This window comes from Bos indicus, chromosome 5 (assembly GCF_029378745.1).
Source record: "Bos indicus isolate NIAB-ARS_2022 breed Sahiwal x Tharparkar chromosome 5, NIAB-ARS_B.indTharparkar_mat_pri_1.0, whole genome shotgun sequence".
NCBI lineage: Eukaryota > Metazoa > Chordata > Mammalia > Artiodactyla > Bovidae > Bos > Bos indicus.
This window is the reverse complement of record NC_091764.1, coordinates 66,690,389-66,706,534: the sequence shown is the minus strand read 5'-3', so window position 1 is coordinate 66,706,534 and position 16,146 is coordinate 66,690,389. Positions and strand designations below refer to the sequence as shown.

General features: G+C 44.6%; 1 protein-coding gene across 1 annotated transcript in view; it reads left to right on the top strand.

Moving 5' to 3' along the window:
• Positions 1 to 16,146, top strand: part of PAH (phenylalanine hydroxylase) — a 90,260-nt gene that overhangs the window by 20,954 nt on the left and 53,160 nt on the right. Inside the window, exon 3 of the mRNA XM_019961195.2 lies at positions 3,881 to 4,064. Within this exon, the coding sequence (XP_019816754.1) occupies positions 3,881 to 4,064 (184 nt within the window). The remainder of the gene's footprint in view (positions 1 to 3,880; positions 4,065 to 16,146) is intronic.

The window sequence follows — 16,146 nt, the reverse complement described above, 5'->3', positions numbered from 1 at the left end:
TCATATGTGAAACGAATTGCCAGTCCAGGTTCGATGCATGATGCAGGACGCTTGGGGCTGGTGCATTGGGATGACCCAGAGGCACGGTATAGGGAGGGAGGTGGGAGGGGGTTTCAGGATGGGGAACATGTGTACACCTGTGGCAGATTCATGTCAATGTATGGCAAAACCAATACAATATTGTAAAGTAATTAGCCTCCAATCAAAATAAATTTATATTAAAAAAAGATATATTTTAATTTTTGTTGCATGGGTAATAGTATGAAACTGTTGGCAAATAAATGGAAGTTACACATAATCTTGTCATAACATCATGATGCCTTTCATTCTAGCCTTTTTTCCTTGTGTTGGACAGAAGTTTTAAAACATATTTTAATTATCTATCACATACCTATATCCATCATAAGTATTTTCCCAAGGGTCTGTCATTTAAAAGAGAAAGTTAAATTTTAGTAATAAATATTGTCTTTCGAAAAGTTGAACTGTGATCAAAAAGAAAATAGAGACAAAAACACCCTGAGGCCCATCAGTGGAGTTGTTCAGTCGCTAAGTCATGTCCAACTCTTTGTGACCTCACGGGCGACTTCCCTGTTCTTCACTGTCTCCTGGAGTTTGCTCAAACTCATCACTGGAGACCATCACTGTGGGAGTGCTTACTGGCACTTTGTTTTTAATGGTTTCAGGGTCTCCAGTGAATGATTATAGACTACGGTCCATCTTATATCCCACTATTATGTAGTCGGGTTACAAATTTTGGTAAAAAGTTCTCCCATAAGTTAGGTCTCTAGAATTATAAAAACTGAGTCTTGGGGCATACATTGTTTTTATTTTTTTAAATTGGAGCAAAATTGCTTTGCAGTGTTTTTGTTTCTGCTGCGCAATGAAGTGAATCAGCTGGAAGTATACGTACATTCCCTTCCTCTTGAGGCTCCCCCTCCTTCCCTCCCTTCCATCCCACCCCTCTCGGTCATCACAGAGCACTGAGCTGAGCTCTCTGTGCTGTACAGAAGCTTCCTACCAGCTATCTGTTTTACTCATGGTAGTGTACATACAGCATACGCTGTCTTCTGGCTGTTTCCAAGGTGAGAGGCTTCTCCCTGGGAAGGGGTGTTGTGTTACGAGGGGTGGGATAGAAGTGGGGAAACTCAATCAGTGTAGTTTCTGCCTTCCAGCCTTTAAAATTTTTTTTTCACTCTACACCCCTTCCCACCTCCTATACCACCCGGCCTCCCTTGCTGTTCCACAAATGAACATGGCCGAGGTGCATCCACTCCTATTTCTTGGCTTTGCTGTTTTTTCTCTGCTCTTAACAAAGCAGGAATTGGTTAAAGTTTAAAGTTACTTTAAACTTCTTTTAAAGTTTCAGCTTAGGTCAATAGGCGGAGCTTAACCATTTGCTTTCATCCAGAGCCAAGATGGATGACATTGCTCTTTGTTTTCATTAGAAAGTCACCTCTATTTGCAAAGAAAGCTTTAGAGCAACTGCTATCTGCTCTTCCTTCCTCCACGTGATCTTCTCTGTCTCTGGTCAGGAGTCCCCACATTGGGTTACCTGGTCAGGGGTATGTTCTTCTGCAGCTGGTGCCCATGTATAATGGCTTCATCATGTACCCCTGAGAATTATGGGGAAGAAGGAGCAGGAAGCAGGCCTGTGTAGGATTGCTTCTTATTGTGTTTACTCCCATAGTGTTTTCACTTTGAGGGATGTGGCATAATAGTAATAAGAATGATGAGACCTGGTATTTGTGGGATGCTCATCATATCCCTGGCAGGACAGGGTGTGTGGTTAAAAGACCAATGTCTGAGATTAGAGAAAATGAGCTTCTCTCTCCAGCCACTTTTTTTTTTTAAATAGGTGTGTAATTGCTTTGGGCTTCCCAAGTGGCTTCCCTGGTGGCTCAGATGGTAAGAATCTGCCTACAATGCAAGAGACCCGAGTTCCGTCCCTGGGTTGGGAAGATCCCCCTGGAGAAGGAAATTGCAACCCAATCGAATATTCTTACCTGGAGAATCTCATGGACAGAGGAGCCTGGCGGGCTATAGTCCGTGGGGTTGCAAAAGAGTTGGACATTACTTAGCGACTAAACAACACTAATTGCTTTACAATGTTGTATTAGTTTCTGCTGTCCAATGCAGTGAATCAGCTATATGTATACATATATCCCCTCCCTTTTGGACCTCCCTGCTACCCAGCATCCCCCATCCCAGCCATCTGGGTCATCACAGAGCACCGAGCTGAGCTCCCTCTGTTACACAGCAGCTTCCTCTCTGGCCCCTTTTAACAAAGCATCTTTGTCTCTAATTTCGTTCTTCACATCTTCCTTAACCTCTACAAAGGATTCTTGAGAAGGTCACAGAAGATAATTTGAAACTGTAAAGTGGTATTATTTGAATATCATTACTGTATTTAAGTATCATTACTGTAATTATCCATGCGCTCTTCAACCATATGCCACTAACCATCGAGGAAAAAGATGCACTTCTTGAACTCTAAGGTTGATGAATTTCATTTCTTTGCAATTATAGAATTATTCAAGTTAAGCATTTTTTTCTGGGTACATTTTGTCCATTTTAATGTTTGGAGAAATCCTCTTTTAAAGAAAAATTAATAAAGAGGATAGTCCTTGATTTTCTTCACAAAGAACAACACTGTCAATGAAATCAGAGTTTTGAATAAGTAATAATGAAAACCACACATTAAAATTTGAGGGCCAGTTTAAGTAAGTGACTCTTTTTTTACTGATGAACTCAATAAGGGCTAAAGTATCACCAGCTAGAGACATTGTAGTTGAGAAGCTGTATTAAGTGATTATTATTTGTGGCATTAAATGCACATGAGTCTTCCCTTCTCAATGAGACTTCATGTGTCCATTCTATTAAATACTGCAAACTGCCCCGTTGCACTCCAAGACTGCCTGTTCCCTTCACCCTGCTCTGCATTGTGTTTTTCCCTAGGCTTTATCATTATAATACATAAATCAGTTATCTTTTTTGTTTGTTGTTTGTATCTTCAAAACTTGAATGTAAACTCTATTAAAGGAAAATATCTTTGTTTTGTTCACTACTGTATCGCAGCCACTTAGAAAGTGACCAGTACCTGGAAGGTGCTACATATACGTTTGTAGCATAACTGGAATGAAAAGTAATTATATAAAAATATGAGTGGTATTTGTACTGGATAAAATAAAATTTTAACTGAGCATGTTTTAGGTACCTGACAGTCTGTATGTATTGTCTCATCCAGTGTTTCCTACAAATTTATGAACCAGGTACCATGAATACCTGGAGAAGGGCATGGCAGCCCACTCCACTATTCTTGCCTGGAGAATCCCCTGGGCATAGAAGCCTGGCAGACTGCAGTCCATGGGGTGGCAAAGAGTCGGACACGACTGAGTGACCAAGCACCACAACTACCCACAAAATTACAGATGGAGAAACTGATGGTTAGAAATATAAAAGTACATTTTCTAAGGTCTCATAGCTGACATAGTTAAGAACCTTGATTTAAACCCAATAAGCCTGACTCTTGTGGACTCTATCCAAGCAGAATAGTGTTGCTTCTGTGTACCAAACTGAAATCTTATGTTTGCAATTCTAGGCCTTGAGCAGATTTCCATGTGATTAAATTCTGTGACATTTGAACTATTTCCCCAACATTTGGTTTGTTATTTGGTTTTGCAGAAGAAAAAGTAAACAATTTTTGCTGTGTTAAAGGCTTTCTTCTACTCTTATATTGGACAAAAAAAGGAAGAAAGAAAAAAAAAGAGAATTCTTCTTCCTCACTTCTCCACATTTCATTGTGTTTGCTCTGGTTTTGCGTTTGGTCTGTGTCAATTCCAGTTACTGTCCCCTTCATACTCCCTTAACTTCTCTTTTCTAGGAGAATGATATAAACCTGACCCACATTGAATCAAGACCTTCACGTTTAAGGAAAGACGAGTATGAATTTTTCACCAATCTGGATCAACGCAGCGTGCCTGCCCTGGCAAACATCATCAAGATCTTGAGACATGACATTGGTGCCACTGTGCACGAGCTTTCCCGGGATAAGAAGAAAGACACAGGTGAGAGGCAGGAATTTCACAAGGTAAATAGCTCTACATCCTCACCATAAAATAAGGGCAAAGAAGGACTTGCCTGGGAGCCCAGTGGTAGGACATTGCCTTCCAATGTAGGGGGTGCCGGTTCCATCCCTGGCTGGGAAGCGGCGATCTCATATGCCTTGAGGCCAAGAAACCAAACGTAAAACAGAAACAATATTGAAACAAATTCAATAAAGATTTTAAAAATCATGCTCGTGCTAGGTTGCTTCAAAGTTGTGTCTGACTCTGTGCAATCACATGAAAAAAACTTAAAAAAGAATAATGTCAAAGGTAATCTCAACCATGAAAGACCAGGATTTAGTGAGAGGATGTAGTTTAGGGATGCAGAATAGTGCCTGTCATAGTTAGACATTTAATAGCTGTTCCTTTTCCCCTTCCTCAAAATAGCTGTTTCTTATATTAGTTGTCTTTAGTTGCCTTCTACTGCAATTTTTATACATTTTTCATTGGTGGATTTTTATGCTCTCAAAATTTCTCTGCCTCAGTTTCCTCTGTAAAATGAAAATTTTTGAGATTTAAAAGGTCAATTCTATAAAGCCTGTGTGTAGCTTTATGTAGGGTGACAGTTACAAGGCAGAAGTCTCATCTCATGGCTTAGAGGTAGGATGGTTAGGGTGTCCAGGGTGCTTTCTATTTAAATATGGTGTCAGGACAAATTCTTTAGTAATCTCTGTTGCGTCTCATGGTCTCTCCCCATGTGCTTCTCATGAGCTGGAGCTCTTTGATTCCTTGTTCTTAGGACTTCCATTGTCTCTTCCACTAGATTACAAGCTCCTTGTAGGCAGGGAGAGTCTCTTACCTACATTAATATCCTTAGAGTTACATAGCTCTCAGCAATTATTTGTGCATGAATGACTAAATAGAGTAATTGTCAAGACTTGCTCTGCCCACTTGTTTACTTACTGAAATTGCTACCGAATCCAAACTGGTTCTGCTCTGTCACACGATGGACCAGTAAATCAGGAGACAAGTTCTTGGGGACAAGGGATAGTGACTTTATTCAGAAAGCCAGCAGACTGAGAAGATGGCAGACTGATGTCTCAAAGAACCATCTTACTCCAGTCAGAACTTGGGCTATTTTACTAAAAATAGCCCGAATTATATTTTTATGTTAAAAAGAGAAGTTAGTTGTCTATTGTAAACGTCTTGGTGCAGGAATCCTTTGTTCTTATAGGTGTCCCTGTAGGTCAGGTTATGATGTTCCTGTGAATCTCCAACAAAACAAATGTTATTCTCTGTTTTGCAACTTTTTACTCATATATGTATAAAGGCCTGAGCCCTGAGAATGGGCTATTCTGTATATTTTAAGTTCTAGGCAACATTCTTTTACAAAAGGTGGAGAGCCAGTGTGATTAACCACTGGCAGCAGAGCACAAAGGTTAAAATAACAGAAACATCTAATATGGAGTCATATTTGTTCTTCCCTATTACAAAATATTGCCCTGGAGAGGAGTTAGGGCAATAGAGTGTAGGAATTGCATGGGCTTGGCCTTGGAGAGGCTTCGGTTCAAGCCCTGCTTTTTCCACTTATTGGCTTTGAGACCCTTGACAAGTCTCTTTAACAGCCCTGACCTCTATTTTTCATAGGACTTCTGTGAGGATTAAATGAGATCTTGCATAGTCAGTGCTTAAAACAGTGCCCAGCTGGGTAAATGATAGTATGTGGTGGTTGTTGAACTGATGAGCTGTGCTAATAGATGACTAATAACTAAAGACCAGAGTTTCCATTAGGGATAATGCTTTGCGTTGTATAGTTCTGTTGATTTTGACAAATACATAATGTCACGTGTTTGCTATTTCATGTCATACAAAATGGTTTCAGTGCTCTCAAAATGCACTGTGCTCCACATGCTCATCCCTCTCTCCTTCCCCTTTCTCCCTGGCAACCACCCATCTTTTTACTGTCTCCGTGATTTTGACTTTTCCAGAATGTTATGCTGTATGAATATGGAACCACAGACTATATATGCTTTTTTAAAATATTTATTTATTTGGCCGTGTTAGGTCTTAGTTACGTTATGTGGGATCTTTGGTTGCAGACTCTCTAGTTGTGGCATGAGGCTTAGTTGCTCTGAAACTTGTGGGATCTTAGTTCCCCAAACAGGAATTGAACCTGTGTCCTGTGCATTGCAAGGCAGAATCTTAACCACTGGACCACCAGGGATGTCCCTACATCCTTTTAGACTGGTTTTTTTTGTTTGTTTGTTTCATTTAGCAGGTTTCCTTCATGCCTTTTTGCGACTTGATAGCTCATTTTTTGGTAATCACTGAAAAATGTTCCATTGTATAGATGTACCGCATCTCATTTATCCATTTTGCTCAGTCTATTGAAGGATATTTTGGTTGCTTCTAAATTTTGGCAATTATGGATGAGGCTGTTAAATATTCATATGCAGGTTTTTCTGTTTTCAAAGTTTTCAACTCATTTGGGTCACTACTTAGAAGTGATTGCTGAGATGAACTATTTTTTCCTATATAATCAAAAAATTTTTTCTATTGTAAAATCTAAAATCAAAAGCTTTTTTTTGGCCACAACATTAAAGACTAGCTCAAGAGGATTTCAGGCTTCGCAGTTGAAGTTAACATGTTAATAATTACTGCTGCTGCTGCTGCTAAGTCGCTTCAGTCGTGTCCGACTCTGCGACCCCATAGACGGCAGCCCACCAGGCTCCCCCGTCCCTGGGATTCTCCAGGCAAGAACACTGGAGTGGGTTGCCATTTCCTTCTCCAATACATGAAAGTGAAAAGTGAAAGTGAAGTCGCTCAGTCGTGTCCGACTCTTCGCGACCCCATGGACTGCAGCCTACCAGGCTCCTCCGTCCATGGGATTTTAAATGAGACATAAGACTGCACACTCCTCCCCCCACCGCCCTGCCCCACATAGGCCATTGAAACATTTTCTTTTTTTTTTTAAAGCTTCTAAAAAGCCTAAGCCCAGATTCATTTTGATCCAATATTAGCAGAGTTCCACTGCCCGCGATGCCGTAGTGCTGCGAGGCGGCGCAGGCCAGTCGGCCCGGCAGGTATGGGGAGAACTCGGCGGCGTAGCCGTGGCGGCCAGGCATCCGAAGCGTCCGTACCCCTCCGCCGGGCGTCGCGCTCATCCCGCCCGCCGCCTCCGGCCCTCGCCGCTTTGGCCGCCGAAGCCGCTCCGAATCGAAACATTTTCTAAAAGACTCCTCTGAAGCTATCCCAGGGGATCTCTTCTCTTCCTGCCCTTGCTCTCTGTGGCTGTAACCAAGACCAGGAAGTCCATCCTATCCTGGGTGTCTGCCCTTGCTGAGAGTGGCAGCCATGCATGCAGGCTCTGATCACTGGTGGGGAGCGGGGCACTTGGAATTCCTCCTCAAATTAACCCTATCGGCTTCCCTTCTTCTTCTACCTTCTGAGTGAGCTGCTTCTCTGATGACCTCCTTCTCTTGCTTTTCCGGCCACCTGCTCCCAACAGGAGCCTCAGGCCCTCAGGGCAAAGGGCCTGCCGGATCCTGGGGCGAGCTCTGCCTCTGCTGGGAGCAGGTGGAGGCCGGGCCAGCTGGGGCCCTGGGGTAGAAATTCAAAGCAATTGACAGGCAAGCAGGCAGCCCCTCAGGGAGGCAGGGAAGATGTACATAGATCAGCTGAAGGGCTGGCAGCCTGAACTGGAGGCTCAGAAAGCAGATGTGGAAGAGCAGTTAGGAGCCCAGGCTCCGGAACCAGGACATCCACTTGGTGTGATTTGGGGCAGATTATTGATCATCATAGTTTATCACTGTATAGAATTCAAGTAAGAAGCCTCTGTCTTGCAAGATTAATGAAATAACACCAGTGGTGTATTGAGGACAGCCCAGAGTACATTTAAGGGCTTAATAGAGGTTTGCTATTCTTGTGTTATCATCATTATTATAAATAATGACTTGAGCATAGGAGCCATGAAAAGCCAGCCGGTACACAACTACATTTTCAGAGGTTCTGGGAACTGGAAAATGACCTCAGAGGTCATGCAGCCCAACATCCTTCTTAATTTTTCATCTGTTAAAATCAGAGGCCACAATTTGTCTTCAGGCACAGAGTGAATTCTGTGCAGTTGTGGGCAAGCAGGTGTCGAGCACCGCTCTATGCCGAGCACTGTGTTTGGAGCCAGAGGGAGAGAGAGAGCTGGCAGGGCCTGTCCTTAGGGAGCTCACAGGCTGATAAGGGCAGCTGGGCAGCCGAGTGAATGCAGAAGAGGGGTGGGTGCTGTGATGGAGACATGGCTGGTAGAATTCGGCCTCAGTTCCACCTTAACTCTGAGGACCCAGCAAGTGTGAAAGTGAGGAAGCCCACACTCTGACATCGAGGCACCGCATCATCAATGTTGGGCTCATCAGAGGTAGAACGTGACATAGGTCTGATTCCCTGGTAGGGCCCAAAGTGGCAGGGTATTGATGTTTAACATTCGGTTGATATTTTACCTAGTGAGGAAAACACTGCTCAGACTAACCCTCCAAAACACTATGTGTCTCAGGACCCTTGTTTCTTTGGATGGTTCTTTACCCCAGCCCATATTGGTTGCCCTTCCCTGGCATGGTTTCCTGACCCTTGCACCTGCTGAAAGACATAGCCCTTTGGGTTTCTGGGTTAGTTTTTGTGAACTGGAGTCTGGGCCCAGAAACAAATTTTTTTTTTTTTTTAGGGGAAACAGCCATCCCTTTGCAGAATTGTTCTTTCCGTCAAACTCCATGGGAGGATGATTAGGAGAAGAAAGCATCTTCATAGATCTGAACCTTTGATTCTTTCATTCAACAAAGTGCCCTTTCTACTGAGGGGCTCAGATCTCAGGGGTGAGTCTGACAACAGGCTGAAGGAGGGGGAGATCTGAACCCCTCAAATCAATTGGGCTAAATCACTTTCCATTCTAGTTGTTAAACCATTCAAAAGGCCGTATGGGTGCTAGAAAATGAAAGTTTTCAGTTTCTTAATTGCTAAAGTTCCCCACCCAAAACAGCTTAAGGGAAGGCTAATTATGGTGACAAGTTAAAGAAACCCCAACCTTCTCAAATGGCTCTTGGCTGATAGGAATTTAATAGGATTTTAATCCATAGAGTCTTTTGAATACTTGAGGTCTATTCTCCTGTTCCCCTGTCTCCTGATGACCTCAAATCCTTCTTCAACCCAACATGAAAGAGTGTTAATATCTTCCATCGATTAGTCTACTAATCCTTTTACCTTTCTCTTTGAATCTTTTGCATGACATTACATTTAGCTGGTGGGGCGGGGGGGATGTAAAATTCCTACATGGAGCCAGATTGCAGCCAAGAGAAGCAGATGGACAAAATGTCTTGGCTAGACAGAGGTGTAGGATCATCACCTTTTGAGAAATTTATCTGTTTGGAGTTATTTTCCAAGAGCAATTGGACTTGAGAGTTATTTTCCAAGAGCAATTGGGTAGATTTTGTTCAAACTGGGGTCACTATAGGAGTCTTGGTGTGGAAACAAAGCACGTCCAGATTGCCAGGACAACTATATTTTCTGTGTGGAGTAGAAAGGCTATTTATTTACTTATTCATCTATCTACTACCTATCTAGCCTGGAGGTGCTTATGATTTTGTCTTTTTTATTTGGATTAATTCCTGAAGCAATGATGGAAAAATTATTGCAGAAGACAAAATAACATTATATTTATTGCCTCCTTCTTATACATTATATTTATTCCCTTACTCTTCTTTGCCCCTCTCCCCTCCCAGCCCACTTGAGTTTTTCTCTTTTCTGCTTCAACATCACTGCTGTGAAAGGCTGATAAGGCTGAAGTTTCAGATCCATCATGGGAGGAAGAAGGGTAGGGTTCCTTAGAGGAGTCTGAATAGCCCCTGGGATTGTGGGCAGAATTGTACCTGCTTGCATATATTTTAGGAGAGAGGATTTTCAAAGGGGTCATGGTTCTCAAAGAGTTGAGATCCTGTAGAGAGAAGCTGCTTAGGGCAGGAGGGGGCTCCAGATGGTCAGGATATTTCTCCATTTCTACCACCTGCACCTGCCTTTCCTCTGGCTCTTCCTCTGCTCTACTCTTCCATTTCCATCATCTTCCCTTTATCTCCCTCTCACTTCGGAACCTCCTCCCTTTCATTTCACTTGGCCCCACGTGTGTCTCAGGGCCGGGGATGCCCATGGACCTGGGTCTGCTGGAGACCTGGGATCTGCATGTTCATAAAGACATACAGGATTGATTGACAGCCTTTTCCAGTCTACCTAGATGCTTGCTACCTGTGGCAACATCGCTCTAAGTCCTCTGGCAGCTGGGGATGGGACTTTTGTTTCAGTAGCCTGCCTCATCGTGACAAGCATGCCCACAGCTAAGAGGACAAACCTGTTTGTGAAGAGGTGGCAGCAACCCTGAAGCTGGAGGCTGGCCTAGGGTTTGCCCTCTTGTAAGCTGTCAGAAGCATGTCTATTCATGGTGAGGGAAGATCCTGAGTAAATGCGGTTTCTGAGGCCAGTCTGCTTCCTAGGTTCCAGGGCTTCAAGCTGAGGAATATTATAAGATTATAAGCAGGCTTTCATTCTAACAGGAATTCCTTATTTGCGGGCCAAATCCAAAATATTTTCCCCTTAGGTTGTCTCACTGAAGCTTTGCAACTCAACTGGCCAGAGTAAGCAGATAACGTGATTTTTATTCTCCATATTAGGAAATGAGGCAGAGGTACACTTGAATGGCAGTGTGGATTTTGGAGTCTTCATTTTTCCAGTTCAATTCCTGGGCTGTAGTTTTATGGTCAAGTTGCTCGCCCTCTGTAGGCCTAGCTTTTCTTGTCTGTAAAATGAAGATACCTGTGTGCCAGTTCAGTTCAGTTCAGTCGCTCAGTCGTGTCCAACTCTTTGCAACCCCATGAATCGCAGCACGCCAGGCCTCCCTGTCCATCACCAACTCCCAGAGTTCACTCAGACTCATGTCCATCGAGTCAGTGATGCCACCCAGCCACCTCATCCTCTGTCGTCCCCTTCTCCTCCTGCCCCTAATCCCTCCCAGCATCAGAGTCTTTTCCAATGAGTCAACTCTTCCCATGAGGTAGCCAAAGTACTGGAGTATCAGCTTTAGCATCATTCCTTCCAAAGAAATCCCAGGGCTGATCTCCTTCAGAATGGACTGGTTGGATCTCCTTGCAGTCCAAGGGACTCTCAAGAGTCTTCTCCAACACCACAGTTCAAAAGCATCAATTCTTCAGCGCTCAGCCTTCTTCACAGTCCAACTCTCACATCCATACGTGACCACTGGAAAAACCATAGCCTTGACTAGACAGACCTTTGTTGGCAAAGTAATGTCTCTGCTTTTGAATATGCTATCTAGGTTGGTCATAACTTTCCTTCCAAGGAGTAAGCGTCTTTTAATTTCATGGCTGCAATCACCATCTGCAGTGATTTTGGAGCCCAGAAAAATAAAGTCTGACACTGTTTCCACTGTTTGCCCATCTATTTCCCATGAAGTGATGAGACCAGATGCCATGATCTTCGTTTTCCGAATGTTGAGCTTTAAGCCAACTTTTTCACTCTCCTCTTTCATCTTCATCAAGAGGCTTTTTAGTTCCTCTTCACTTTCTGCCATAAGGGTGGTGTCATCTGCATATCTGAGGTTATTGATATTTCTCCTGGCAATCTTGATTCCAGCTTGTGCTTCTTCCAGCCCAGCATTTCTCATGATGTACTCTGCATATAAGTTAAATAAGCGGGGTGACAATGCAGTTGTGTAAATTCTGTGATATGATTGTACAATGTGCCTGGCATAAAGGATCCATGCAAAAAGGTCAGGAAACTCATGCCTAGTCTTTTCTAAGGATCCCCAGTGAATCTCATGGTGGAGACAGAGTCAGAACCTCCAAAGTCCTGATCTTTGATAAAGAAAGGCTACCATGATGTGCTATTTGGATCAATCCAAAAGATGGTGAAGATTACAAAGAATTAGACTAAGAACACCCTTTTTCTCTGTACAGATGTGTTCCCTCAATTGAAGGAGGTAATAAGAGAATATGAAATGCTTATTATGGAATGTCAATTTGCCATTGATGCTGAGTTGAGGGAGCAGCATAGCAAGTAAAAAAGAGCAACTACTTGAAAAGAGTCAAGAGCCAGGATATGAATTCCTATTCTGTACAATGCCAGCTAGGCTTGATCTCATCTGACTTCCTGCCAGCTGGGATACCTCATTACCTCTTCTTCCTCATCTGTAAAATAGAGCTGAGATTCACTCTGTCACTTTCTGGGTCTCACAAGGGCATCATGCAAAATACTCTGTATGTTAGGATGTTTGATGGATTGCGTTGAACTTGCTTGAGTTGAAGAGGCCCTTGATCTTAGATATCCTTAAGCCTTAGTAAGGGGGGAGCTTTATGGTCTGTTGCTGTTGTTCAGACACTAAGTCATGTATGACCCTCTGCAACCCCATGGACTGTAGCCTGCCAGTCTCCTCTGTCCATGGGATTCCACAAGCAGTACTGGATTTCTTTCTCCAGGGGATCTTCCTGACCCAGAGATGGAACCCATGTCTTCTGCACTGGCAGGCAGATTCTTTACCATTGACCCATCAGGGAAGCAACTGCAGCTTAGTATCAGGCTATTTGCTACCACCAGCTCCTTGGGGTGGACACTCACCAGGCTAATAACAAATAGAGAGTTGGTGGCAGCCACTCTTTCACTGGGGCTGGCCCCACCAGAAGCCAGGGAGTCAGCTTCCTGTGTGGGATGATGTGAGGGCCCCTGGGGATGATCTCTCATTCACAAAGATGACTTCCTGTGAACATAGCTTGGGTGTTTGATATTATGCATGTGACTCTGTGTTATACTGGAAATAGCACTGGTGGTTGCCTGCCGTCTTTGGGGTCGCACAGAGTCAGACACGACTGAAGCGACTTAGCAGCAGCAGCAGGAGATGGAAGGCCAGTTTCACATTCAGATTTCTTGCTTTTTCCTCTTTGTTCTTTTCTTCCCTCCTTTTCTTTTTTCCCTTCTCTTCTTCCTCATCCTTCTGACAACATTCATTACCAAAAGCAGTAGCCTCTTTTTTGTCATCTTCCTCTTTGAAATACTTGTAACATTTGACAGCATTTTTCTCCCTGGAATCCTCTCTCTCCTTCATATTTGCTAAATCACATGGGTCTTACTTATTAAAATTCTGACGATTGGGGTTTTCTTCCTTTTTCTTTTATATCTTCTCCAAACTCAGAGTCTGCTTTACCACCTTCTTGTCATTCATTCACATTTATGCCCCAATTCAGTGGATCATTCATCCATACAACTCATATATATTGAATACCCATTCAGCGGCAGCCACATGGAGGGATGCATTAGGGAAAATCAGTCACGTGTGGTGTCTTGACTCATGTGTCTTATGGTCTAGGAGGCTGCTGTTCAGCCATGTCTGTGTAGGGATAGGGGAGTGGCTGTTTGCCAGGCACACCAAGGATCTACACTGAGGCCAGTCTTGAGCATGGTGGGGAGAGGGGAGCAAGGGTTGGGGAGGGGCTCCTGTGGGGAGACAGACATTATATGGAAGAGGCTTTAGATACATTCTGTTTGAGCCAATGTAGGTTGACCATAACTCCAGAGGCAAGTAGCTGGTAATCAGATCTCACTGCAATGTGGAATTCAGTATTTGGGAACATAGTGAACATTCCCATCAATATGTAAGTTAATAAGATAAGTGACATCTTAAAATGGCTGTAGGGAGGATAGCTCCAGTTTAGATTGGTGATTGGAATACACAACCTTTTCTTTGTTCATCATTCACTGGCATCTCTCACTCATTCCATCCATCTATTCATTTTGACACCTTTTCAGTCTTTACTTCCTGGTAGATGCCTTTTACCCACCTGGTTTCACTCTCATAAGTGAGCCCTGCCTCCACCATGCTTCCGTTTGGTCCAGGAGGAGGGAACTGGCTTGGCACCATCATCCGCATTTGGCTCACCCATTCTTGCCAAGACCTTCACAGAGAGTGTTCCTTCTTCAGAAAGAAAATGGAAGCTCCTTAAAGGAGAAACCTAATGCCCTCAAAGGCATTCATCCTTCAGGAGGTGGGCACACCAGCTCTGTTGGGGTTAGTTTGGTGAAGGCTTCTCTGCTGGGCTGGAGGCCATGGCCTCAGAAAAGACATCCAGGAGCCTTGGAAGGGGGCGGGGGGCGGGCAGGGCAGTGAACACCCTTCTATTTTGGGCCTTGGAAGCTGAGGATTTATTGCTCTCCCTGAGACAGGCTGGAGGCAGAAGTCTGGGGCAAGCCTGGGTGCCTTGCTGGCTACACCCTGGGGCTGGTGAACATCTGGTGGAGGGAGGGGGTCAGATGGGATTCAACCTGCACCTTGAACTGCTATAAATCTTCCTGGCCAGGAAGCAGGCTCCAGCCAGGCCTGTGGGGGTGGAGTGGTGGTGGTGGTGGTGGTGATGCTTTTTGCTCAGGAGCACCCCTGAACCAGCCGCTCCTCGGCGTCCGGGCTGAGCAGTTGACCCCGACTTAATGAGACTACAACGTGGGTGTCCAGGGCCAGCTCTCCCGTGGGCTGCTTCCCTTGGAGCCAAATCAATATTTATTAATGATCTGCCCCCCTCACCCCACCCCCGGATGCCTCTGGCTTCACAGAGGCCCTCTGTTGCACCAGCCTGCCTGAGTCATTCATTAACCACTGAGCCCCGCCGCCTGTGAGGCCGTGGAGGGGCTCACAGAGGCCAGCCCACCGCGGAGGTATTTGCAAAGGTCATTAATGAGCTAATCTGATTTCACTTTTCCAAACAGAAGCCTGGGTCGCTGGGGTCAGTCTCTATTCCCAGCTTTGTGAGTGAGTCTGGTTGGGAGGGGAGAGGCCTGTGACCATCACTGAAGAAGAGAAAGGGAAAAGGAAGGGGTCTTGGAAGAACCTAGAACTTGCATGTTAAAAAGCTACCACTTCTAAAGCCAGGGTGCCTGATGGAAGGTGAGGAAGACCTGGGGCTGTCCTAGGGATTTTCTATCAGCCCCTCTATATTCCTGTCTTAGTTTGTTATTTCCTCCCTCTCTCTAGATGGGAGAACAGAAATCTAAAATCAAGGGTCCCCACCCTCACTTTATTCTAAGCCAGCCCAGTGGTTCAGTGCACGAGCTGCCCCAGTTCTGATTCCAGGCCCGCCAGCTCTGTCATCTTGAACAAGTCACCTCATCTCTCTGACCTTCAGTGTGCTCCGTTAATAATGCAAAAATAATCCTGTCTACCCCCCAGGGCTTCCCTGGTAGCTCAGATGGTAAAGAATCTGCCTGCAATGCAGGAGACCTGGGTTCTATCCCCGGGTTGGGAAGATCCCCTGGAGTAGGAAATGGCAACCCACTCCAGTATTCTTGCATGGAGAATTTCACAGACAGAGGAGCCTGGTGGGCTACAGTCCACGGGGTTGCAAAGAACTGGACATGACTGAGTGACTAACACAAACGCCTGCCAGGGTTACTCTGAAAATTAAAACAGACGGTGGAAGTCAAGTGCTTAGCACAGCATTTGGTGGCCGGGAAGCTCTCAGAAAGTGTAACTTTAAAGGAAAAAAGCAGTTACTATAACCTTGAGACTGGGAAAATTGGAAGAACCCATAAGTTGATGATGGGGACATGGCTAAGTGTCCTATCCTGGCCATCAGTGGACTGCGGGACCTTACTTAACCAGACAAGTGTGTTCTGAGCCTTTTCTGAATGATGATGGGGCCCAGAAGCTACCAGGAGCCCCTGGACTTCGATGAGGGCCCCATGGCCTCACAGTGACACCTGGGTCTCCCTGACAGTCTCCCTGATGGCATCCTAGAGATTGTTAAGCTGCTTCAACCTCTGTTTTCTCTTTGCCAAGACTTAACACCTGGAGGATTTCCTGGTGGCTCAGATGGTAAAGAGTCTGCCTGCAATGTGGGAGACCTGAGTTTGATCCCTGAATCAGGAAGATCCCCTGGAGAAGGAAATGGCAACCCACTCCAGTATTCGTGCCTGGAAAATCCCATGGATGAAAGAGCCTGGAAGGCTACATAGGGTCCATAGGGTTGCAGAGTTGGACATGGCTGAGCGATTTCGCTTTGCCAAGACTTGAATCCTT